The sequence below is a fragment of the Trichomycterus rosablanca genome, chromosome 1 (genome assembly GCF_030014385.1).
Source record: "Trichomycterus rosablanca isolate fTriRos1 chromosome 1, fTriRos1.hap1, whole genome shotgun sequence".
In the NCBI taxonomy this organism is placed as follows: Eukaryota; Metazoa; Chordata; class Actinopteri; order Siluriformes; family Trichomycteridae; genus Trichomycterus; species Trichomycterus rosablanca.
Genome location: NC_085988.1, coordinates 33,249,373 through 33,276,360, shown reverse-complemented (window position 1 = coordinate 33,276,360; position 26,988 = coordinate 33,249,373). Strand labels below are relative to the sequence as shown.

General features: G+C 40.9%; 1 protein-coding gene across 1 annotated transcript; it reads right to left on the bottom strand.

The window, feature by feature from the left end:
• Nucleotides 1-9,143: 9,143 nt before the first annotated feature.
• Nucleotides 9,144-22,537, bottom strand: tmem276a (transmembrane protein 276a). Its single transcript, XM_063001887.1, has 4 exons — nt 22,173-22,537; nt 13,666-13,779; nt 12,862-12,999; nt 9,144-9,891 (listed from the first exon to the last, which is right to left on the bottom strand). The coding sequence occupies exons 1-4, from the start codon at nt 22,531-22,533 to the stop codon at nt 9,644-9,646; spliced, it is 861 nt and encodes a 286-aa protein (XP_062857957.1). The 5' UTR covers nt 22,534-22,537; the 3' UTR covers nt 9,144-9,643.
• Between the last annotated feature and the right edge of the window lie 4,451 nt (nt 22,538-26,988).

The following is a 26,988-nucleotide window of genomic DNA, read 5'->3' as shown; positions in this document are numbered from 1 at the left end:
GACTTATTGGTCCTTTTTTTAATTTTTTATTGTGTTGGTTTTATGTGTTCGTTTGCATTAATTTTTAGTTTCATTTATTATGTTTTACTTGTGTATTTGCAACTTAACTATACATCTGATTTGCTAGAAATACATTAAGGGGTGCTTCCCGGACAGGGTTTAACTTAAGCCAGGAGTAGGCCTTAGTCTGGAATAGTTAATCATGACTTTAAAAAGGACTTTCTGAAACACAGATTAACTACTGATTACTAACACCTGGACTATGGAGTCCCAAACTAGCTTAATTTAAAACTACCTGTGCTAGTCTGAATTAAGTGGAGCAAAGCTGCCTACAAAACATGGAATGGATCCAGAAATGCTTAAAATTGATTGAACTGGAGAAGCAAATATAAGTATGACCATGGCAGCAGAGAAGAGACTGCGATCAAAAATCTTAATGAAAAAGTTGGGATAGTATGGAAAATGCAAATAAAATAAAAACACAGAGTTTCTTACAGTACTGCTCAACTTCATTTTATTTCTTAATATACCTCCATTCTTGCATTTCAGGCCTGCAACACATTCCAAAAAAGTTGGGATGGGGGCAATTTAGGGCTAGTATTTTGTTTGTTTATTAGGCTTTTAACGTCATGTTTTACACTTTGGTTACATTCATGACAAGAACGGTAGTTACTCATCACACAAGGTTCATCAGTTCACAAAGTAATATCAAACACAGTCATGGACAATTTTGTATCTCCAATTCACCTCACTTGCACGTCTTTGGACTGTGGGAGGAAACCGGAGCACCCGGAAAGAACCCACTCAGACACGGGGAGAACAGGCAAACTCCACACAGAAAGGACTCGGACCGCCCCACCTGGGGATCGAACCCAGGACCTTCTTGCTGTGAGGCAACAGTGCTACCCACTTAGCCACCGTGCCACCCTTTAGGGCTAGTAATAAGGTGAAAAAACTAAATAATTATGTGATTCCAAACAGGTGATGTAAACAGATGATTGCAGCATCCAGGAAAGGAAAGTCTTTGATGAGCAAAGTTTGTCAACAAATGTGTGAGAAAATGATTGAAATGTTTAAAAACAATGAACCTCAAAGAAATATTGGAAAGGATTTGCATATTTCTCCCTCTACAGTGCATAATATCAAACAATTTAAGGAATTGGGAGGAATTTCAGTGCGTAAAGGCCAACGGTGCAAGCTTAAGCTGAACACCCGTGATCTTCCATCCCTCAGACGGCACTGCATCATGAACCGCAACTCAACAATAGCTGATATAACCACATGGGTCAGGGATTACATTTACATTTTACATTTTCGGCATTTAGCAGACGCCTTTATCCAAAGCGACTTACATTACAGGTACAGTATACAGTCTGAGCAACTGAGGGTTAAGGGCCTTGCTCAAGGGCCCAACAGCAGCAACCGGGGGCTTGAACCAGCAACCTTCTGATCACTAGTCCTGTGCCTTAACCACTAGGCTACGGCTTGCCTACGGGCTACGGATTAGTTTATCAAACCTTTATCAAGCACTACAATACAGAGTTACATGCACAAATGATACTTAAAACTTTACTGTGCAAAAAAGAAGCCTTATGTTAACCATGTCCAGAAGCGGCGTCAACTTCTCTGGGTTCGGAGGCATCTAGGATGGACCATCACACAGTGAAAACGTGTATTGTGGTCAGATGAATCATCATTCCAGCTCTTTTTTTTTTTTTTTTTTTTAAATGGACTCTGTGTGCTCCAGACCAAAGAGGAAAAGGACCATCCAGACTGTTATCAGCAACAAGTCCAAAAGCCTGGGTCTGTCATAGTATGGGGCTGTGTCAGTGCCAGGGTCTGTCATGGTATGGGGGTGGGTCAGTGCCCTTGGCAAAGGTCATTTACACTTCTGTGATGCAGCATTAATGCAGAAAAGTACATTGAGATCTTAGAGCAACATGTGCTGGATGTTTATTAATAAATGAAATGAAGTTGAGCAGATAAAACATGAAATATCTCAGGTTCAACCTGTCTGCAATCAAATAAAACCAAAATAAATGTAAAAACTCTGTGTTTTAATTATTTGCATTTTCCATACTGTCCCAACTTTTTCTGATTTGGGGTTGTACATTCTAACGATCTCAAAAACTAATGTCATCAAAATTAAGTAACGGGTGACTTTTGTCAGCAGTAAAATGTCTAGCTGGTGGTACTCGCTGATCTGCATTGACATAGTGAAAGTAATCCATTTGTTTTCTTTGACAAACACCATTAATCTGAAGTTAAACCTGCCTCCTGTGAGGTTTAAATTAAGCCTCAATTTAGTCCTGCAATAGCTCCAATCTTCCTTCAAAAAATCAAATTAGATAATTCAGAATTAGGCTTAATCTAGGCCTATTTTAAGCCATGACTGAGAAAGCAGATTTCTTTTAATCTAGTTTAAAAGGCCGTTTTAGTCTAGGACTAGGCTTAATCTCTGTCCGGGAAACCACCCCTAACAGTTTAACTCAGTAATTTAAAATGAAAGGAAAAGCAACTGCACTAAGCATAAAAACATTGAGAGAGTATCATTTACACTGAGCGTGAGAGAGAAAGCGAGAGAGAAATATTATAATTACCTCTTTTCCTGTCTCTGCCTCACCTCACAGCCTTTCTCCCCCACAGGACCCCAACTCAACACAGCCCAACTTTCAGCTCTTTTACAACACTGGCCCCCTACCCCCTACCTTACCATGTGCCCAACCACTCGTACACATTATTCTCACATGATTGCTAAGTGGCACCACTGACCTGAAACAAAGTTCAAAACATTGTAACATAGAGCTCGTTAAACGGCTTTTATTCAACACTCAAAATTACATTTCCAAAAGAAAAAAAAACACTGGGCGCAGGGAAGGAACACACCCTGGATAGGACACTGAGCCATCACTGGGCAACACTCTCACACACACACATGCTAACGTTCATGTAGTTGAACAAAGTTCAAAAGCAAAATTACCAACATCTGCAGTTTTTTACAGAATCATAATCAAGCCATTGTGACAGCCAGGTCACATAGTCATTCTTACTCACTTAATTTTTACCCTTATGTGTGTGTGTATGTATATATATATATATATGTGTGTGTGTGTGTGTGTGTGTGTGTCCTCTCTGTTGGGAAAGTAGAGCTTTTAGGTTGGAGATGTAATGTATAGGACATAAACCAGATGATTTACTTTGTCAGGCTAAGAAGAGGAAAAGGATGACTTCTCATCTGGCCATCAGCAATGAACTGTTCATGACCCATATTACCCACTCACTCACTCACACCCAGGGCCAATTAACAGTAACCAATTCACATTATACAAATGAAAAATTGTCAATTTAATGCTCAAAAATGGAATGACGGTGGCAGAATAGGTAGAAGAGGAGATGCACATGCATGAGGTGGACTGGCTACTCTACACTGGCCCTTGGTGTGAATGAGTAGGTGATTGGGTAAGGTGCTCTATCCAGTGTGTGTCTTTGCTTTAGCCTAGTTTTTCTGGGAAGACTACTTACACACTGTGATCCAGACCAATGACCCAGACCAGTGGGTAGTGAAAATAAATAAATGAATGAATTCTCCGGTTACCTCCCACCTCCAAAGACATGCAAAAGGTGAACTGGCTACTCTAAATCACCCCTCAATGTGAGCAAGTGAGTATGTGGGTAAGTGTGTAATGGCCTGCACTGGATTTGTGCTTTGGTTCATGGTGTGTTCTTGCCCTAAGCTCAGGATTTCTGAGCCACACACTGGCTGAGGAGAGCTGAGACTATCACGCACCCCCTCCGACAGGCACACAGTTGCCAGCTGCATCTTTTCACCTGCCAGTGACAGAGCCTTACAGAGACTGCGCACAGAGAGCCACGCTATGAACTCTGCAAGTATTTCACCTCTAGTGCAGGCGCCTCAACCAGACAGCAGAGGTCGCAAGTGCAAATTGGAAATTAGGCCCAACCGACAACCCTTCCTTGTATGAACAATTGTGCCTGTTTCAGCACCTAGCCAAGTTAATAGCACAGCCTGGGATTCAAATTTGAGAGCTTAGGATCTCAGTAGTGGATTAGTTCACCGCTAAAATATTTTTTTTAATGGACAACTTGAGGATTTCCATAAACTGAATAAATAGTCAATTTAGTTCTAATGTAACAGAGAAACAGAGAAACAGTGGGAGTTTTAGTGTGAAGGTTCTTTTGAGTCTGATGGATGCTGTGATGAATCAGAGGTCTCAGAGCCAGAAAGAAGCAGAAGCCAAAACCTACAAAGAAATGAAAGGGTAAATAAGTGAGTCACCTTATATTTCGTACCAGTCGTACCAGTTCATAACTAAAGACAGGGGCAAACAAGGACAGGCTGTTTTGGTTTTCTGAAACATTTCGGTTAGTTTATGTCCTCAAATGTGGGATAGCAGTGGGTAAGCAAGCATGCATAAAAGTACACTGTGTACAAAAGCAGGTTGTTTACTGGGAAGCTACCGGTCTCTAGTCTCAGCCTTTGCTCTTATGTCAGAGTCAAATAAATGCAAGACAAGCAACTTTAAGCCTTCTTACACATGCTCTTTTACCTGGTAGAAATTTAGCCAAAAGTATGTAGACATCTGTTTTAATTTTTAAGTTTTAGCCACACCCATTGCAAACAAGTGTATAAAATCAGTTAAATAAAATAAATTATGTGCTTCCAACTTTGAGGCAACAATTCAAGAAGTTTTTTAATGTCCCAGCTGTGTCTTTGTGCTCAACAACAACAAGGTCTATAAAAATGAGTTTAATCAGTTTGGTTTGAAGAAACTTCAGGATCACATTTAGGATCAGTATGAATGTAGATTGAAAACCAGTAATTCTGGTCTAACATTAGTGCCTGACCTCATGAATTTCCATGGACACACTAAGAAATGTTTTAGAAAGCCAAAACCCAAACTATGTTCTCGTTGTAATCTGAGGGATGCGATATAAATAGAGTTGGTGTTGGGAAACTTTATATTAATTATATTGTAGACATTTGTACTATGAAATTCCCAGTTTAGTACCTTAAAAAAGTTAACACCGGACTATGAGCTTGTTGTACATCTGATTTCAAAACAAGTTTTTGGAGTGTTTGTGTGGAAAATTGTGCCAATTCACTCAAAAGAGATTTTGTGAGATTAGGCACTAATGTTGGACAAGGTCTGGCTCACAATGTTACAATTCATACTCAAGTTAAAGTTGAAAACCCAGGAGGTTAAGATTAGGGCTCTGTGCAAAACCTAACAAGCCATGCTTTTATGGACCCTGCTTTGTGCATGTTAAAACATAAAAGGACCAAATTGTCACCACAAACCTGGAAGCACAATGTACGAGTGATTTTATATACCTGTTAGCAGTGTGTGTGGCTACAACACCTAAACTCAACTTTCAGGAGGGGTATCCACATACTTCTGGATGTGAAGCATACATGTCCCTTACAAGTGCATATACCTTCCTGCTGTATATATGAACACACATGAATTAAGAAATCATTTCTTGTGTTTGGTAGGCTTCTTACTACCTATGTTTATTTATATTAAAGTGATAAAATGATGGCTTTAAGATGTGGTTGTTCATATTATGTCTAGACTGCAGTGAATACAATATGATTACGCAAAGTATGTCAGTTTATTGAAACCATTGTCTAGCTGCAACCACATAATTTAGTGTGGTCAAGGCTCAGTAAAACACAGTAGGTACAATTTTAGCCTTTTTCCTCTAAGAGCAGCAGTGGAATATTTTACAAGGACAAAAGTAGTAGAAGCTGTCCACAAGCAGTGACTGTGTCGACCAAAGTATTTAAATGGTGCAGTAAGGCACATTTAACTGTGACCTCAGTGCAACCATAATGTCTTGCACAGTATATTTATGATTGATAATGTCCTTCCCATTTTCTGCCCCTTTTTTATTTTAAGTCTAAGTATTTCCCTTAGGTTAGTGTAATAGCCTATATCTTATATAGTCCAAGAAACTGTCTGTAAATCTTTGCAATCAAATAATGAAAAGGCATAGATAAGGACGATAATATGAAAAATTCTAAGGCTTTAAGTGTACTCAGGACTTAATAATTCTGAAATTAAAGAAGCTTGGAACAACCGTGAACCCTTTTAGGGTTGGCCATCCGGTCCAATTGGGCATCAAAAGCCAAAGCATGGACTTAAGACTACATTAAACATTGGTCGAGAAACCTGAAGATGCCAGTTCACAATGTTTGCAATCAAATCTGATGGAGCTTGAGAGAATATGTCATAAACAATGAGCTAAACTGCCCAAATTCAAGTGTGCAAAGCCTCTAAAGACATATAACAAGAGTTGTAGCTGAAATCATTGCTACAACGAGATCTAAAAAGTATTATATTGGTGATCTGAATTCTTTTTGGAATAAAAGTTTTTTATTTGTAATTAATTTTTCATGAACTCAAAAAACACATTTTTACTTTATTATTATAGGTGATTAAGTGTAAATTGATGGGAAGAAATGGCCATTATATTCATTCAAAATCAGTTCCATAGATCTGAATACTTTCTGAATTCAGTGTATTTATAAGTAATTTCTTAAGTAAAAAAGATAGACTAAATATACACCGATCAGCCATAATATTAAAACCACCTCCTTGTTTCTACACTGTGTCCATTTTATCAGCTCCACTTACCATAAAGAAGCACTTTGTAGTTATACAATTACTGACTGTAGTCCATCTGTTTCTCTACATGCTTTGTTAGCCCCCTTTCATGCTGTTCTTCAACGGTCAGGACTCTCCCAGGACCACTACAGAGCAGATGTTATTTGGGTGGTGGATCATTCTCAGCACTGCAGTGACACTGACATGGTGGTGGTGTGTTAATGTGTGTTGTGCTGGTATGATTGGATAAGACACAGCAGCGCTGCTGGAGTTTTTAAACACCTCACTGTCTCTGCTGGACTGAGAATAGTCCACCAACCAAAAACATCCAGCCAACAACGCCCCATGGGCAGCGTCCTGTGACCACTGATGAAGGTCTAGAAGATGACCAACTCAAACAGCAGCAATAGATGAGCGATCGTCTCTGACTTTACATCTACAAGGTGGACCAACTAGGTAGGAGTGTCTAATAGAGTGGACAGTATTGGACACTGTATTTAAAAACTCCAGCAGCGCTGCTGTGTCTGATCCACTCATACCAGCACAACACACACTAACACACCACCACTATGTCAGTGTCACTGCAGTGCTGAGAACCACCCATATAATATCTGCTTTGTCAAGGTCCTGTGGGGGTCCTGACCATTGAAGAACAGGGTGAAAGCAGGCTAAAAAGATATGTAGAGAAACAGATGGACTACAGTCAGTAACTTTAGAACTACAAAGTGCTTCTATATGGTAAGTGGAGCTGACAAAATGGACAGTGAGTGTAGAAACAAGGAGGTGGTTTTAATGTTATGCCTGATCGATGTATGTATGATATATTTACATTTGCAAAATGTTGTTTTTTGCATTTATTACTCATGTGGGGCGATTTCTAAAATGATAAGAGACAACTGTACTTTCACGTCTTTATTGAAAACAATGTTTCATTATTTACAGTCCAAGCTGGAAAAAAGGTAAGTGAACTTTTGTATCTATTAGCAGGTAAACATTCCTAAGGATGATGCTTTATGTAGCTGCTGATTACTTGCAAAATAGGAGGAAATTTAGACCATTGTGTAATGTATGAGCAGAGTTCGGTTCTCCCCTTTATTTTATAACACAAATGTTGGTTTTAAACCATCCTGCAGTTAATTACTTAGAAAAGTAGTGATGTTTATGATTCATGGTGTTTTTGTCCTTTTTACACTATTTTTATATAGTGTTTTCCTAAAGTTGACACCTGAATAGCTACCTTAGGGGGCACAAATGGCAGTAACATGTTTACCTGCTGTCCATCAGGACTGACAAGGGGCATAGAGGTGCAGCAGATTCATAGTGTTGATTTCTTGAACTATCTGCCTCTGCACCTCATTAAGCTTTGATGAGCTTTTAATGTGAGAGTTTTTTAAATGCCGGGTTCGCAGTCCTGCACATTGTGGGTATGGGGCAGGTGTAGCTTAGTGGTTAAGGTACTTGACTAGTAATTGAAAGGTTGCTGGTTCAAGCCCCACCACTGCCAGGTTGTCACTGCTGGGCCCTTGAACAAAGCCCTTAACCCTTAATTGCTTAGATAATATACTGTCACAGTACTGTAAGTCGCTTTGGATAAAAGTGTCTGCTAAATGCCAAAAATGTAAATGGGTATGGTGGGTTGCCCTATACTCAGTTCTCTTTTCTGTCAGACTGGGAAGTCAGTCAACCGCTTTTTGGTGTTTGTGTGGGCTGGCAGGTGATATCCCTCTTGGGCGCAGCCAGCGATAGACAATCTCAGCTATGCTATCGATCGAATAGGTGTCTACACAGACACGATTTCCAAGGAATGGTCAAAGGGAATCCTCAGTACAGCTGTAATTGTGGACTTGGCTGGCTGGACAAAGGTGCTTGCATAGAGATAATGAATAATGGAGAGCAATGCATCAACCTTTTTATCCTGGTCCAGGAAACACTGGATATAAAGCAGGAAAACATTGGACAGCTCACCAATCCATCGCTAAGCTTTGTTCACCAACAGACATAGCCAATTATGTGTGTATAGACATCTGGCTGGCCAACAGCACAGCTGAGATTCAAACCCAGATCTAAGTAGTGGTGGTCTAGGATAATAGACAGCAGCTTTACCTGAAAGACCTTTATTATTTGATTTTAAAACAGGCATACACTGCTTAATTACAGTTCTTGAAATGCTAACTTTTGTGACTCATGATTTTATTAGACTTGAATAATGTAAAAACAAACCATTTCCTTTCAAAGCCTTATAATACTGTCTCAATTGTTTTTTTTGTTTTTTTTTATCAAATTCAGATTTACATATTTAATATAATTCGGCACTGATCTCCAAATATTCTGAGTTCTGTGCTTTTATACTCAGGTTGTCATAAAGTTGCTACAACCACAAATTAAACTACAGGAAGACACTTGAAATTATTTTTTTCTATGCAGCGAGCAATGCCAAAACACATAATATTTTATCTAACTAATAGTTTTAATTTTAATAGTTTTTCTTTGGTGAGAAAAAAACAGTGGCATGAAAACAGACAAGGAAGGAAGTGACAAAGGGTGACATATTGAGACAGACTGAGCTGGATTGACAAGGAGAGAAGATAAAAATAAATAAGGGAGAAGTAAAAGGAGTGAGAGCACCTTAAAAATAAATAAAATGTAATCCCAGTAACAGATTTTTGGGAGTAGATATATTTTGCTTTTTGTGCTCTTTGTAAATTCATGTCACTTAAAAATACATAGCGAGTTCAGGGCTTTTTTGTTTCTGGATCATTCCATTGCTTATTTTCCCTGCTCAGCATCACTGTAAACCTCCCCCAGTTGTTATGATTTGAAAAGGTGCACAGACAGGAGCCTGGTTTACCTCTGCAGGATGGATGTGTACATGTGCTTGTGAGTGTGTGTGCTTCTGTTTTATCAAATCCTTCCGTCTCTTGTTCCGTGACATACATGCACATAATTATATGGTAGCTGTCTTCCAGCTTGTGCCAGGTATGTGTTCAAATTTCTGGAGTTCTCTGTTAAGTTTGTCACACCATGCCGTTCTCCTGCCGGGGTTTGTGTACAGTGGTGGTCTGAGGGCTGTGTAGTGACGGAGCCAGGGTGCACAGAAATCCAGCTAGCAGGGTCAGACCCAGGCCCCCCCAGGCACTGAACATGGACCAACCGTATCCATGACCGATGTCCTCCGGCAGCCCATACAGGTAGCGTGGGTAGCGGGAGAGCTCGAAGTTTATCCCAGCCACACATGTGCACAGAGAGATGATACAGCAGGTCCCTGATGAACACAGATGAAAACAAATTAACGTAATGCACATCTATTTTGCATTATTTCTATTTACAGTCTGTCCTTTATTTAACCTATTTAATAATCTGCATGCTTTTTAGAAAATTGCTTCATACTGATTTAGACCATCTGTTAAGTTTACAATATTAAAATATGTATAGAAATTAACACGCAAAAGCTCTTTCCATGCATAAAGAGGCTTTTAATGAATGTTTTATAGATGGCCTGAGCTCATAATTTTTTACCCTTAGAATCTTTGGTGTTTTTGCTATTTAAGACAATAATAAACTAAAGGACCTAATAAACTAAAGGACCTCTTGACAGATTAACCCCTATTTAAAATACTTACTTAAGCACTTCTAATGACAACAGCAACCATTTTGACTGCATTAAATAGTATGTCAAATTACTGCATTACGGCTGCTCAGGTGGCGCAACGGTAAAATACGCTAGCACACCAGAGCTGGGCTTTCGAATACATCGTATCGAATCTCAGCTCTGCCATCTGACTGGGCTGTGCGGCTATATGAACAATGTTTGGCTGTTGTTCATCCAGGGAAGGTAGCCAGATAGGGACCTCATAACTGATGCAATTACGACCTCTGCTGGCTGATTGATGGCGTCTGCACAGGGTCGAGGAATAATGCTCCCCGTGCACAGGGCTGATTGGCATATAAACTCGTCTCGTGTGGGTGAAAAGAGGCAGTCGGCTACTGCTCACATGTTGGAGGGGGCGTGTGTCAGTTCGCTCTCCTTAATCAGGGCGGGGGTCAGCACCAGTAGAGCGGAAGCATAACGCATTTGGGTAAAAAATTGGACGTGTAAAAAATTTGGGAGAAAAAGGGAGAAAATGCATTTAAAAAAAAGTAGTAAATAAATATGGCTCATGTGCAATTGGGCTATGTGTACAACATATAATATAATATATATATATATATATATATATATATATATATATATATATATATATATATATATATATATATATATATATATATATATATATATATATATTAGGGCTGTCGAAGTTAACGTGATAATAACGCATTAACGCAATCTCAATTTAACGCGATTATAAAAATTTGTGCCGTTAACGCAAATTCTAGTTCATGTTGAGACTTGACTGGTAGAACAAACGTTTTAATGTCGGACTTGCCACCGTTTTTTATTTGCGGTTTGTTAACATAATGTTACCGAGCGTGGTAGTGTCGTAGTAATGCACTTGCATAATAAAGAAGCTGCCAGTCCTCCATTCACGTAACGCTAGGACGGACACTTAAAAATCCTCCTTTTGGAGTGAACTGGTTTCATTTTTGATCAATATTATTTACCATTGGCTCAGGTACATGTCGAAACAAATGCTTTGTATTTCATTGGTTTAACAGCCTCATTTGACTCCTTATAGAGCTACCACTGGCCAATCGGAGAAGGTCCGCCCTCTAAATGCTAGTCTGTGATTGGGTGGTTGAATTTCGCCCGCCCTCTCTGTTTTGTAAACACCGCGCTACCTGAGTCAATCACTCAGCTCTCATGATCAGGAACGCGGTGAAAATGCCAAAAAGTAAACTTTTGAGTAAAACAGTCATTTGTTATATAATTCTTGCTTAAATTGGTCAAAAACTGTTATATGGGTTCTGGATTCATTCTGTGTGTTGCAGTAGCATGTCCCCCTGTTCCTAATAAGATGTCCGGCTTTTTGGGGTGTAATGTCCTCCTTTTTGTTACTATGAATCTGGCCACCCTAGTCTAAACACACTCAGTTCGTGTAGAAACATCCATTAAACCACTGGATAGTATTACTGCCTAGTATGTGAGTGAATAAAACTCCCTTACAGTTTTCTCTTGTCCCAGCAGTTTTTAACATTAGTACATTTAGCATAAAATGTGTTCACCATTGTAATTGTAACATTTCACTTAAAAATCCTTGTTTTCTATAACATTTACACAGATTTTTTTTAATGCGATTAATCGCGATTAACTATATGAAATTCTGAGATTAATCGCGATTAAAAATTTTAATCGTTTGACAGCCCTAATATATATATTTGTAGTTCTACAATTACTGACTGTAGTCCATATGTTTCTCTACATACTTTTTTAGCCTGTATTTACCCTCTGCTTCAATGGTCAGGACCCCCACAGGACAACCACAGAGCAGGTATTATTTAGGTGGTGGATCATTCTCAGCACTGCAGTGACACTGACATGGTGGTGGTGTGTTAGTGTGTGTTGTGCTGGTATGAGTGGATCAGACACAGCAGCGCTGCTGTAGTTTTTAAATACCATTTAAAAAATACTCACTGTCCACTCTATTAGACACTTCTACCTAGTTGGTCCACCTTGTAGATGTAAAGTCAGAGATGATCGCTCATCTATTGCTGCTGTTTGAGTTGGTCATCTTCTAGACCTTCATCTAGCCGCTGCTGGCTTGATATTTTTGGTTGGTGGACTATTCTCAGTCCAGCAGAGACAGTGAGGTGTTTAAAAACTCCAGCAGCGCTGCTGTGTCTTATCCACTCATACCAGCACAACACACACTAACACACCACCATGTCAGTGTCAGTGCTGAAAATGACCCACCACCCAAATAAAACCTCTCTGTAGTGGTCCTGGGAGAGTCATGACCATTGAAGAACAGCATGAAAGGGGGCTAACAAGGCATGCAGAGAAACAGATGGACTACAGTCAGTAATTGTAGAACTACAAAGTGCTTCTATATGGTAAATGGAGCTGATAAACTGGACAATGTGTGTAGAAACAAGGAGGTGGTTTTAATGTTATGGCTGATCAGTGTATACACACACACACACACACACACACACACACACACACACACACACACACACACACACACATATACTGTATATACGTATATACATACAAGTATGCTAGTTTAATCCCAGCCCATCTTTTAGCCCTTTGCTGCCATCTAGTAGACCAGAGCATGTAAACAGAACTCACCTCCCATTAGAAAGAGCAGACCTGCCACATACTGCATCAGCTCATTGTGCTTACAGCAGCCCAATACTCCAATAAACCAGCCGAACAGGATGATGGACACTGCCATGCCAATAAACCCTGCGGTCATCCTCTGCAAATCTGTTCAAAATAAAAGAGCACTTGTAAGCCCCTTCCATCACAGGATGGAACATTTCTTTAGAATATAGCCTATCTGATTTTCAGGATTTATAAGCAAAGTATAAGCAATGTAATTGTAACCACGGTACTGTCCTTATCTTGTTAGAGATAAAGGTAAGATAAAATAACCTTTTATTATCTTACAGGGGAAATTTGCAATGTTACAGCAGCTTTCAATAATATACAGATATAAAAGTGTTTATACATATGTTAAACAATAGAAATGTAAAGATATTTAAAAAGATATAAAAAATTTAAAAAATACAACAGTCTTAATTATACTTCCTTTACATAAAAGCAGATAAGCAAAAAATAATTAGGAACATCTGATTCATTAAAATAACCATGTAGTTTGGTAATTATATCAGATTTTGACTTTCTCTGCCATTTCTACTTTTTCTACAGCCCTATTCTCTCATTCCTCAATTGTCTGTGATCAGAAAGGCATGAAATCAGCCAGAAAGAATAAGCACCATGAATGGCTGTGATCGAAAAAGTCAGTACGCCTTTTCCATTGTCTTATTTTAGTGGGGCAGATTTCTCGGTCAGCTATTCTGCTGATTTATGCAACTGCATTATCTGGCCTTGGACTGGCCAATCAGCTGGATGCCAGTGGAGATAACTTACGGAGAGCGTGCCACTCGTCTTGTCGTATTGTCTTTGTTATGTTCTCTGGGAGATTGCGTGGAACATTGGACGAGGAATAGTAATATTTCACCGGAGTGCAGCGCTGAAGTAGACCTGTAGACAGAAAGCAAAGATATGTTTTACAAAAGGCAAATGTGCCCAACAAAGTATGTGCCCCACAACTAACAACCTGCACTGTGTATGACCTATTAGACTTTTAATTAAACACTGTAGGAGAAATTAATAGCAGAACATTTACATTTATATGTTTTGGCATTTGGCAGACGCCTTTATTCAAAGTGCCTTACATTACAGTTACAGTATTCAGTCTGAGAAATTGAGGGTTAAGGGCCTTGATCAAGGGCCCAACAGCAGCAACCTGGCAGTGGTGGGTTTGAACCAGTGACCTTCTGATTACTAGTCCAGTACCTTAAACACTAGGCTATGACCTACTATGCAGTAAGAGTTTAATAGCAGGTAAATTATTGTTTTAATATAAAATACCATATACAGTGTATCACAAAAGTGAGTACACCCCTCACATTTCTGCAAATATTTTATTATATCTTTTCATGGGACAACACTATAGACATGAAACTTGGATATAACTTAGAGTAGTCAGTGTACAACTTGTATAGCAGTGTAGATTTACTGTCTTCTGAAAATAACTCAACACACAGCCATTAATGTCTAAATGGCTGGCAACATAAGTGAGTACACCCCACAGTGAACATGTCCAAATTGTGCCCAAAGTGTCAATATTTTGTGTGACCATCATTATTATCCAGCACTGCCTTAACCCTCCTGGGCATGGAATTCACCAGAGCTGCACAGGTTGCTACTGGAATCCTCTTCCACTCCTTCATGATGACATCACGGAGCTGGTGGATGTTAGACACCTTGAACTCCTCCACCTTCCACTTGAGGATGCGCCACAGGTGCTCAATTGGGTTTAGTCCATCACCTTTACCTTCAGCTTCCTCAGCAAGGCAGTTGTCATCTTGGAGGTTGTGTTTGGGGTCGTTATCCTGTTGGAAAACTGCCATGAGGCCCAGTTTTCGAAGGGAGGGGATCATGCTCTGTTTCAGAATGTCACAGTACATGTTGGAATTCATGTTTCCCTCAATGAACTGCAGCTCCCCAGTGCCAGCAACACTCATGCAGCCCAAGACCATGATGCTACCACCACCATGCTTGACTGTAGGCAAGATACAGTTGTCTTGGTACTTCTTACCAGGGCGCCGCCACACATGCTGGACACCATCTGAGCCAAACAAGTATATCTTGGTCTCGTCAGACCACAGGGCATTCCAGTAATCCATGTTCTTGGACTGCTTGTCTTCAGCAAACTGTTTGCTGGCTTTCTTGTGCGTCAGCTTCCTTCTGGGATGACGACCATGCAGACCGAGTTGATGCAGTGTGCGGCGTATGGTCTGAGCACAGACAGGCTGACCTCCCACGTCTTCAACCTCTGCAGCAATGCTGGCAGCACTCATGTGTCTATTTTTTAAAGCCAACCTCTGGATATGACGCCTAACACGTGGACTCAACTTCTTTGGTCGACCCTGGTGAAGCCTGTTCCGAGTGGAACCTGTCCTGGAAAACCGCTGTATGACCTTGGCCACCATGCTGTAGCTCAGTTTCAGGGTGTTAGCAATCTTCTTATAGCCCAGGCCATCTTTGTGGAGAGCAACAATTCTATTTCTCACATCCTCAGAGAGTTCTTTGCCATGAGGTGCCATGTTGAATATCCAGTGGCCAGTATGAGAGAATTGTACCCAAAACACCAAATTTAACAGCCCTGCTCCCCATTTACACCTGGGACCTTGACACATGACACCAGGGAGGGACAACGACACATTTGGGCACAATTTGGACATGTTCACTGTGGGGTGTACTCACTTATGTTGCCAGCTATTTAGACATTAATGGCTGTGTGTTGAGTTATTTTCAGAAGACAGTAAATCTACACTGCTATACAAGCTGTACACTGACTACTCTAAGTTATATCCAAGTTTCATGTCTATAGTGTTGTCCCATGAAAAGATATAATGAAATATTTGCAGAAATGTGAGGGGTGTACTCACTTTTGTGATACACTGTATACTTCAATTACTATTCAGCATTTTTTTTTTTATATTAGTCGAAGAATTCTCCATGTAGAGTAATATACTACCATAACAAAATAGCCCAGAAATATTCTTACACCTTTACTCATTTTATTAATACAAGGGTCGTGGGTGGTGAAGCAGTTTATTTCACTAGCCCACCACGCCTGAGACCAGGGTTTGAGTCTTAGTGGTACTACAAGGCTGGTCAGGGGCTTTAAAGACACAGCAGGCCATGTCTAAGGAAGGAAGGTTCGAGTGGTGTGTTGCCTTATTGCTGCTGAAACAATGACACCTGCTGTCCTAACAAGGTGCCAGCATGAGCGGTAAGAGAATACTACAGTCTAGCAGATTCCTCCATGAGTCTATTTAGGAATCTGATACTTTCTGATGGCTTTAGTTGGGTTGGAGAGGGCCTCTGTTAGTATAGAACTGTACAGCATGGATGTTGTGTGTATTCCAGAGGCTGACAATGCTATGTTGGGCTAGGGTGTTGGGGAGAATTGGACTAATGTATTCATGAATATATGAATCTATTAACATACATATATTTATTTATCTATCCTGCTTAGGGCCACAAAAACAGGAGTACATGCCAAACCACCACAGGGTAATACACACTCATTTATTTTTTTCACTCTAAATATGGCTGAACAACCTAGCTATTGAAAGGTGTGCTCTTGTGAGGTGCGCTTTCAGTGCTAGACCCATGCCTTGATAAAAAAAAAAAAAAAAGGGTTGCATAAGGAAGAGCATCCTGAGTAAAATCTTTACCAAATCTGATGTGGCGATATAAAAAAATAGGAGTAGCCGAAAGAAAAAAAAATTCAATAAATTAGCCATTAAATTATTATTGAATTATTTAATTGTATTATCAAGGACAGCCAGTTGTGTTGCTTAAGGTAAACATTCGTTCATTTATTGTTTGTTTTACCACCGCTTTATCTGACTGAGGGTCACGATATGTACAATTCGCTGGGCGAAAACATTAAAATGTGCATGTGCAGAGGAGAGATGAGAGTTATATCAGGAAAAAGGTGCTGAGGTTGGAGCTGCCATGCTAGGACAGCCAGTTGTGTTGCTTAAGGTAAACATTAGTTCATTTATTGTTTGTTTTACCACCGCTTCATCTGACTGAGGGTCACGATATGTACAATTCGCTGGGCGAAAAGCAAGAAACACCTGGACAGGTCGCCAGTCCATCACAGGGCAAACACAGACACACACATACTCATACCTAGGGGCAATTTACTACCTCCAGTTAGCCTGACTGCATGTCTTTGGACTGTAGGAGGAAAACTGAGCACCCAGAGTAAACCCACACAGACAAAAGGAAAACAACTCCACACAGAAAGGACCCAAACTGCTCCACCTGAAAATCAAACCCAGGACTTTCTTGCTGTGAGGTGACAGAGACCCACTGAGCCACCGTGCCGCCCATTACGATGATATTTATCACTGATCAACACTGATACACACCTGACCATGGCCTGTCTGAACATTCTATTTCAGCTGTATTTTTCGAGCTAGCTAGACATCAGTAATGTTACATGAGCTAGCCAAGTTAGTCTGCATAGACAGTTTGGGCTGCCCTGGATTCGTATTTGATAAATATTTATATTTTCAACATACATATAAGTTGGTAACCTAAAACATTAAAATGTGCATGTGCAGAGGAGAGATGAGAGTTATATCAGGAGAAAGGTGCTGAGGTTGGAGCTGCCATGCTAGAGGAGACAAAAGCCATAGAGGAGGTTTATGGATGTAGTGAGGGAGGGCAGGTCTAGGGCAGGTGGTCTCAGAAGAAAAAAAATACAAATATTAAACTCAGTGTCACAGAATGTGATAAGTATTTTAAGTGATTGTAGTATATATATACACATACACACCGATCAACCATAACATTAAAACTACCTCCTTGTTTCTACCCTCATATCTTTTTAACCTGCTTTTACCCTGTTCTTCAATGGTCAAGACCCCCACAGGATCACCACAGAGCAGGTATTATTTGGGTGGTGGATCATTCTCAGCACAGCAGTGACAATGACATGGTGGTGGTGGTGTGTTAGTGTGTTACCACTCACTGTCCACTCTATTAGACACTCCTACCTAGTTGGTCCACCCTGTAGATGTAAAGTCAGAGACAATCGCTCATCTATTGCTGCTGTTTGAGTTAGTTCTAGACCTTCATCAGTGGTCACATGATGCTGCCTGTGGGGCACCGTTGGCATGATATTTTTGGTTGGTGGACTATTCTCAGTCCAGCAGAGACAGTGAGATGTTTAAAAACTCTTATCAACTCATACCAGCACAACACACACTAACACACCACCACCATGTCAGTATCACTGCAGTGCTGAGAATGATCCACCACCCAAATAATACCTCTGTAGTGGTCCTGTGAGAGTCCTGATCATTGAAGAACAGCATGAAAGGGGGCTAACAAAGCATGCAGAGAAACAGATGGACTACAGTCAGTAATTGTAGAACTACAAAGTGCTTTTATATGGCTGATCGGTGTGTATATATATATATATATATATATATATACAGTGTATCACAAAAGTGAGTACACCCCTCACATTTCTGCAGATATTTAAGTATATCTTTTCATGGGACAACACTGACAAAATGACACTTTGACACAATGAAAAGTAGTCTGTGTGCAGCTTATATAACAGTGTAAATTTATTCTTCCCTCAAAATAACTCAATATACAGCCATTAATGTCTAAACCACCGGCAACAAAAGTGAGTACACCCCTAAGAGACTACACCCCTAAATGTCCAAATTGAGCACTGCTTGTAATTTTCCCTCCAAAATGTCATGTGACTCGCTAGTGTTACTAGGTCTCGGGTGTGCATAGGGAGCAGGTGTGTTCAATTTAGTAGTACAGCTCTCACACTCTCTCATACTGGTCACTGAAAGTTCCAACATGGCACCTCATGGCAAAGAACTCTCTGAGGATCTTAAAAGACGAATTGTTGCGCTACATGAAGATGGCCAAGGCTACAAGAAGATTGCCAACACCCTGAAACTGAGCTGCAGCACAGTGGCCAAGATCATCCAGCGTTTTAAAAGAGCAGGGTCCACTCAGAACAGACCTCGCGTTGGTCGTCCAAAGAAGCTGAGTGCACGTGCTCAGCGTCACATCCAACTGCTGTCTTTGAAAGATAGGCGCAGGAGTGCTGTCAGCATTGCTGCAGAGATTGAAAAGGTGGGGGGTCAGCCTATCAGTGCTCAGACCATACGCCGCACACTACATCAAATTGGTCTGCATGGCTGTCACCCCAGAAGGAAGCCTCTTCTGAAGTCTCTACAAAAGAAAGCCCGCAAACAGTTTGCTGAAGACATGTCAACAAAGGACATGGATTACTGGAACCATGTCCTATGGTCTGATGAGACCAATATTAATTTGTTTGGTTCAGATGTTCTCAAGCATGTGTGGCGGCAATCAGGTGAGGAGTACAAAGATAAGTGTGTCATGCCTACAGTCAAGCATGGTGGTGGGAATGCCATGGTCTGGGGCTGCATGAGTGCAGCAGGTGTTGGGGAGCTACATTTCATTGAGGGACACATGAACTCCAATATGTACTGTGAAATACTGAAGCAGAGCATGATCCCCTCCCTCCGGAAACTGGGTCGGAGGGCAGTGTTCCAGCATGATAATGACCCCAAACACACCTCTAAGACGACCACTGCTTTATTGAAGAGGCTGAGGGTAAAGGTGATGGACTGGCCAAGCATGTCTCCAGATCTAAACCCAATAGAACATCTTTGGGGCATCCTCAAGCGGAAGGTGGAGGAGCGCAAAGTCTCGAATATCCGCCAGCTCCGTGATGTCGTCATGGAGGAGTGGAAAAGCATTCCAGTGGCAACCTGTGAAGCTCTGGTAAACTCCATGCCCAGGAGAGTTAAGGCAGTTCTGGGAAATAATGGTGGCCACACAAAATATTGACACTTCAGGAACTTTCACTAAGGGGTGTACTCACTTTTGTTGCCGGTGGTTTAGACATTAATAGCTGTATATTGAGTTATTTTGAGGGAAGAATAAATTTACACTGTTATATAAGCTGCACACAGACTACTTTTCATTGTGTCAAAGTGTCATTTTGTCAGTGTTGTCCCATGAAAAGATATACTTAAATATCTGCAGAAATGTGAGGGGTGTACTCACTTTTGTGATACACTGTATATATATATACAGTCATGTGAAAAAGTTAGGACACCCCATGAGAACCTTTGTCTTTTTGGAACTTATATAACTAAACAAATAAAACAGAAAAATTACTTTTACACTCAAGTTGTAAAATGTAATAAACAAAAATAGAAATGTATTGTCAGGAAAAAGTTAGAACACCCTATGCCCTAATAGATGGTATTTCCCCATTTGGCTGAAACAACCTCAATTAGATGTTTCCTATAACCATCTACCGTCTCTGACATCAACTGGGAGAAAGTTTTTCACACTCCTCCATGCAAAATTTCTTCAGCTGTGTGAGGTTTGAGGGGTTTCTTGCATGCACAGCCCATTTCAAATTACCCCACAGCATCTCAATAGGATTAAGATCCGGGCTTTGACTTGGCCATTCCAGAACTCTCCATTTCTTTCTTTTGAGCCATGCCTTGTCTTGCCAGTTTTTGGACAGATGGTCTTACGTTTTTCTCAACCACCCTCTAACTCAGCTGAAGAATTCATCGTGGATTCTATAATGAAGAGCTTGCCAGGCCCTGCTGCGGCAAAGCAGCCCCAAACCATGACATTTCCACCTCCATGATTCACAGTTGGTATGAGGTTCTAGTGCTCAAATGCTGTGTTGGGTTTGCACCAAACATATCTTCTGTTACTGTGCCTAAATAATTTAACTTTGGATTCATCTGTCCAAAGCACATTGTTCCAGAAGTCCTGGTCTTTGTCTAGATGTTCTCTGGCAAACTTTAGTCTTGCCCTCATGTTTTTTTTTTTTTGACAGCAAGGGTTTCCTCCCTGCTCACCTCCCATGAAAATCAAACTTGTCTCTTTCTGATGGTAGATGCATGTAACTTGACATCAACTGTGGCAAGGGCTACCTGTAGGTCCAGTGATGACATTGTAGGATTATTGGAGACTTCTTTATGCATCTTGCGGTCTGCTCTTGGGCTGAACTTGCTAGGATGGCCTGACCTGGCCATGTTGGCAGTTGTTTTAAATGTTCACCACTTGTAAATTATTTTCTGGACAGTGGAGTGGCTGATTTCTAATAGTTTTGAGATCTTTTTAAATCCTTTCCCAAATGCATCTACAACCTTCTTTCTGAAGACCTCAGAGAGCTCTTTAGATCTTACCATGATGATACCACTCACTTCAACAATCAAGAGCAAACCAAACTAATGTCTGAGGTTTAACTAAAACTCCAATGTCATCTAACGATGGTCTAATCATTGCAGCTGATCTGGTGCACCTGATTCTAATTTTAGACATTTTAAGTAGTAATAAATGTGGGGGTGTACTTTTTCCTCACAATAAATTTCAATTTTTGTTCATTTTACAACTTGTGTTTAAAAGTATTTTTTATATTTTTGTTGTTTAGTTATATAAGCTCCATCTCTCATTACTGTTCAAATGAAGCTCAAATGTCCATATATTTAAACATGTTCAAAAAGACAAAGGTTTTCATAGGGTGTCCTAACTTTTTCACATGACTGTATATATATATATAGTTAATAAAGACATATACCTTGACTTGTAACATCTTGGTGTTGAAGTGTATGAGTGTATGGTACCATAAGATCCTAAGATAGACTGGCACACTGTCCATGGTCTTTTATTGTTTCTGAAAGGTGATGGACCCACCACATTAGGATGAAACAGTTGGTTTCAATCAAGTTTTCTTTTGTGTGCTTTTTTACTGAACTGCTGAGTGCTGAATAAGTAAGAAAATAATTGGAAAAATAAGTTCCCATTGAAAAAATTATTGGTTTGTAGCAATAATTGTGAAAAGAGGTTGAAGCACTGTATACAGAAATAAATGCAATGTTTTGCTATAGTGCTATGAAGGATTGGGTTTAATGGAGTGTCTGTGATTAAAATTGCATGGATCAGCAAATACAGCGCCACATCTCCCCCAGTGTAATCTGTTTGTTTACATTTCACATAAAACATGTTGGATTGATGTCAGTGGTGCTGTGAGACACCTATAGTGTTAGATTTACACGTATCACAAGCTACAGTGTTCATTTGTACAATCTGGACTTATACTGTATAAACAATGCAGGCGTCGGTGCAGGACTGAAGCCTGCAGGATGCTATAAGCCATTACCCTGTTGTGTGGTCAATAATTCCTAACAAGTTCAAATACTACATGAATTGCATGCCTACATTGTTATGCCCTGAGCTGGGCCTGTAGTGCCAGTAATCACCTTTAAAGATGAGCTCCTCGTTTTCCTGATCGAAGCCCTCTCGGTGGCATTTCCTCCACAGGCCGGTGGCAGTCGAGTTGAACCTGCGGCTGCAGCGCGACTCCATAGCCGATGATAGGGGCAGCAGGTCGCGCCTCTCTCTGGGCATGATCCTGGGCAGCATGCGGAGCGGCAGGTTCTGGTTATAGATGTAGATAAAGCCTGGGTCGATTCTCTTACCCGCGTATTTCTTGCAGCGTTCCCGGTGACGCCGAGCATCCGTCTCGTACCAGTAATCCGTGCTTATGGCTATGGCGAGCAGTGCCAGCGCGCAGAAGGCCAGCAGCAGCCCGCACGCAGTCAGCGCCCGCATGCTCGCCATGATGCGCCCTCAGTAGCCGCCGAGCATCCTCACAGCACCTGGTGCCAGCCTAGCGCATATCATCTTAAAGCTGCCATAGCGGGAGGGTGGTTAGTCTAGGTGTAACGTTCTCTCACGTCTAGACGGATGTGTTGTTTTTCTTTGATTTCGCGTTTCGGTTCGGGGTTCGCCAGGAAGCAAATACGAGAGAGAGAGAGAGAGAGAGAGAGAGAGAGAGAATGCGGCGAGTGGAAACAGCTGATGAAAGCGCATGTGATTCGACCAGCATCAGTGCAACACCATCACTATTATACACACTCCACCATCTAAGACGCTGCTTTAAAAATAGACCAAATACTAACCTATCTAGGGGTACACGAGGGAATTTTTTTTTACCATAGTTAGTTACCCTAGTAAAAAATATTTGCCCCACATTTTGATTGCCTTTCACTGAGTATTGGTCACAATTAATATTTCATATAATTAAACATAAGAAGAAAAAGGTCACACACTAATATTTAGTTGGACCGCCTTTAGCTTTGATTACGGCACGCATTCGCTGTGGCATCGTTTCCACAAGCTTCTGCAATGTCACAACATTTATTTCTGTCCAGAGTTGCATTAATTTTTCCCCAAGATCTTGTATTGATGATGGGAGATTTGGACCACTGCGCAAAGTCTTCTCCAGCACATCCCAAAGATTTTCAATGGGGTTCAGGTCTGCACTCTGTGGTGGCCAATCCATGTGTGAAAATGATGTCTCATGCTCCCTGAACCACTCTTTCACAATTTGAGCCCGATGAATCCTGGCATTGTCATCTTGGAATATGCCCGTGCAATCAGGGAAGAAAAAATCCATTGATGGAATAACCTGGTGGTTCAGTATATTCAGGTAGTCAGCTGACCTCATTCTTTGGGCACATAACGTTGCTGAACCTAGACCTGACCAACTGCAGCAACCCCAGATCATAGCACTGCCCCCACAGGCTTGTACGGTAGGCACTAGGCATGATGGGTGCATCACATCAGCCGCCTCTCTTCTTACCCTGATGCACCCATCACTCTGGAACGGTAAATCTGGACTCATCAGACCACATGACCTTCTTCCATTGTTCCAGAGTCCAATCTTTATGCTCCCTAGCAAATTAAAGCTTTTGCTGGTTATCCCCACTGACAAGTGGTTTTCTTAAGGATACACAGCTGTTTAGTCCCAATCCCTTGAGTTCCCTTTACATTGTGCGTGTGGAAATGCTCTTACTTTCACTATTCACAACATATACCTGAGTTCTACTGTAGTTTTTCTACCATTTGATTTCACCAAACGTTTAAGTGATCGCCGATCACGATCATTCAAGATTTTTTTCCGACCACATTCCTTCCTCGAAGATGATGTTTCCCCACTGTCCTTCCACTTTTTAATAATGCGTTGGACAGTTCTTAACCTGATTTTAGTAGTTTCAGCAATCTCCTTAGATGTTTTCTCTGCTTGATGCATGCCAATAATTTGACCCTTCTGAAACAGATTATCATCTTTTTCACGACCACAGGATGTGTCTTTCGACATGGTTGTTTAACAAATGAGAAGCTACTCACTGCATCAGTTAGGGTTAAATAACTTGTTGCCAGCTGAAACATAATCACCCATGCAGTAATTATCCAATGGGAGGTTCTTACCTATTTGCTTAGTTAAATCCAGGTGGTGACCTTTTTTTTTGACCAGGCAGTGTACTTTATTTGTCATATATACAGTGTATCACAAAAGTGAGTACACCCCTCACATTTCTGCAAATATTTCATTATATCTTTTCATGGGACAACACTATAGACATGAAACTTGGATATAACTTAGAGTAGTCAGTGTACAGCTTGTATAGCAGTGTAGATTTACTGTCTTCTGAAAATAACTCAACACACAGCCATTAATGTCTAAATAGCTGGCAACATAAGTGAGTACACCCCACAGTGAACATGTCCAAATTGTGCCCAAATGTGTCGTTGTCCCTCCCTGGTGTCATGTGTCAAGGTCCCAGGTGTAAAATGGGGAGCAGGGCTGTTAAATTTGGTGTTTTGGGTACAATTCTTTCATACTGGCCACTGGATATTCAACATGGCACCTCATGGCAAAGAACTCTCTGAGGATGTGAGAAATAGAATTGTTGCTCTCCACAAAGATGGCCTGGGCTATAAGAAGATTGCTAACACCCTGAATATGAGCTACAGCATGGTGGCCAAGGTCATACAGCGGTTTTCCAGGACAGGTTCCACTCGGAACAGGCTTCGCCAGGGTCGACCAAAGAAGTTGAGTCCACGTGTTCGGCGTCATATCCAGAGGTTGGCTTTAAAAAATAGACACATGAGTGCTGCCAGCATTGCTGCAGAGGTTGAAGACGTGGGAGGTTAGCCTGTCAGTGCTCAGACCATACACCGCACACTACATCAACTCAGTCTGCATGGTCGTCATCCCAGAAGGAAGCTGACGCACAAGAAAGCCAGCAAACAGTTTGCTGAAAACAAGCAGTCCAAGAACATGGATTACTGGAATGCCCTGTGGTCTGACGAGACCAAGATAAACTTGTTTGGCTCAGATGGTGTCCAGCATGTGTGGCGGCGCCCTGGTGAGAAGTACCAAGACAACTGTATCTTGCCTACAGTCAAGCATGGTGGTGGTAGCATCATGGTCTTGGGCTGCATGAGTGTTGCTGGCACTGGGGAGCTGCAGTTCACTGAGGGAAACATGAATTCCAACATGTGCTGTGACATTCTGAAACAGAGCATGATCCCCTCCCTTCGAAAACTGGGCCTCATGGCAGTTTTCCAACAGGATAACGACCCCAAACACAACCTCCAAGATGACAACTGCCTTGCTGAGGAAGCTGAAGGTAAAGGTGATGGACTAAACCCAATTGAGCACCTGTGGCGCATCCTCAAGTGGAAGGTGGAGGAGTTCAAGGTGTCTAACATCCACCAGCTCCGTGATGTCATCATGGAGGAGTGGAAGAGGATTCCAGTAGCAACCTGTGCAGCTCTGGTGAATTCCATGCCCAGGAGGGTTAAGGCAGTGCTGGATAATAATGGTGGTCACACAAAATATTGACACTTTGGGCACAATTTGGACATGTTCACTGTGGGGTGTACTCACTTATGTTGCCAGCTATTTAGACATTCATGGCTGTGTGTTGAGTTATTTTCAGAAGACAGTAAATCTACACTGCTATACAAGTTGTACACTGACTACTCTAAGTTATATCCAAGTTTTATTTCTGTAGTGTTGTCCCATGAAAAGATATAATAAAATATTTGCAGAAATGTGAGGGGTGTACTCACTTTTGTGATACACTGTACATATACACATGTACAGTACAATGAAATTATTTCTTCGCATATCCCAGCTTGTTTGGAAGCTGGGGTCAGAGCGCAGGGTCAGCCATCATACGGCGCCCCTGAAGCAGACAGGGTTAAGGGCCTTGCTCAAGGACCCAACATTGGCTTCATAGCAGAGCCTGGATTTGAACCGCCAATCTTCCGGTTGATAGCCCAAAGCTCTACCCACTAGGCTACCACTGTCCCCAAACATATGTTTTCCATCATGCACTTTAAATACACATGATATAACACAATATAAACATTACGTTTTACTCTACCTACTGTGGTGTGAAAAAGTAATTTCCCCACATTCTAAATGTCTCTTGTTGTATGCTGGTCACAATTAATGTTTCATAAAATCAAACATACACGCATGTTTTCCATCATGTAGCTTAAACAAAACATGATATAACACAATATAAACAGTACTTTTTTTAAGTAAGTTAAAATTGCAGAAATTGCAGGTGCTCGCATAGTGCTGCAGTTTAACGTCCTTCCTGGAGGTGGCCAAAGTCTTAGTGACACCACCAGTCTGGGCAGGATACAATGTCAAAATTATAAATAAACATATTCCATTCACTAGTTTGTATGTTAGGATCCGTCAGTGTACCAAGTTGCTAATATGGCAGGAATGTTTTAGAATAGCAGGACTGACTTTGCCCCTCAATGCTAAATTCTTGGCTAGGGAAGACATACTGTTGCAAGACCTGAAATGTGCAGTTCATTCCCAAAAGCATTAACGTGCATCTAATTTACACCATTTTCCCCACTAATATATAAGACTAATATCAAACTATTGAAATAATTTAGTTACAGTCGCAGGGGCACTGTCTTGATGCATCATAAAGACCTTAACCAGTACTGCTGCAACCAAGTTGGAACATTCCAGCATGACTGTACCTCTGTGCTCATGGTTTTTGAATGGGACATCCAGCATGTTCATGATTGTGTGTTTAAATGCTTTAGTTTTAATAGAAAGGTTACATATAAATTCATTAAAGAAAACACTTGAATGGAAAAGGCTACAGTGCCATAACAAACACCAACAAACATAACTTTCATATAGGTACCAATATGAATGTATTCTTACAGAAAGGCACCCCTAGTAAACAC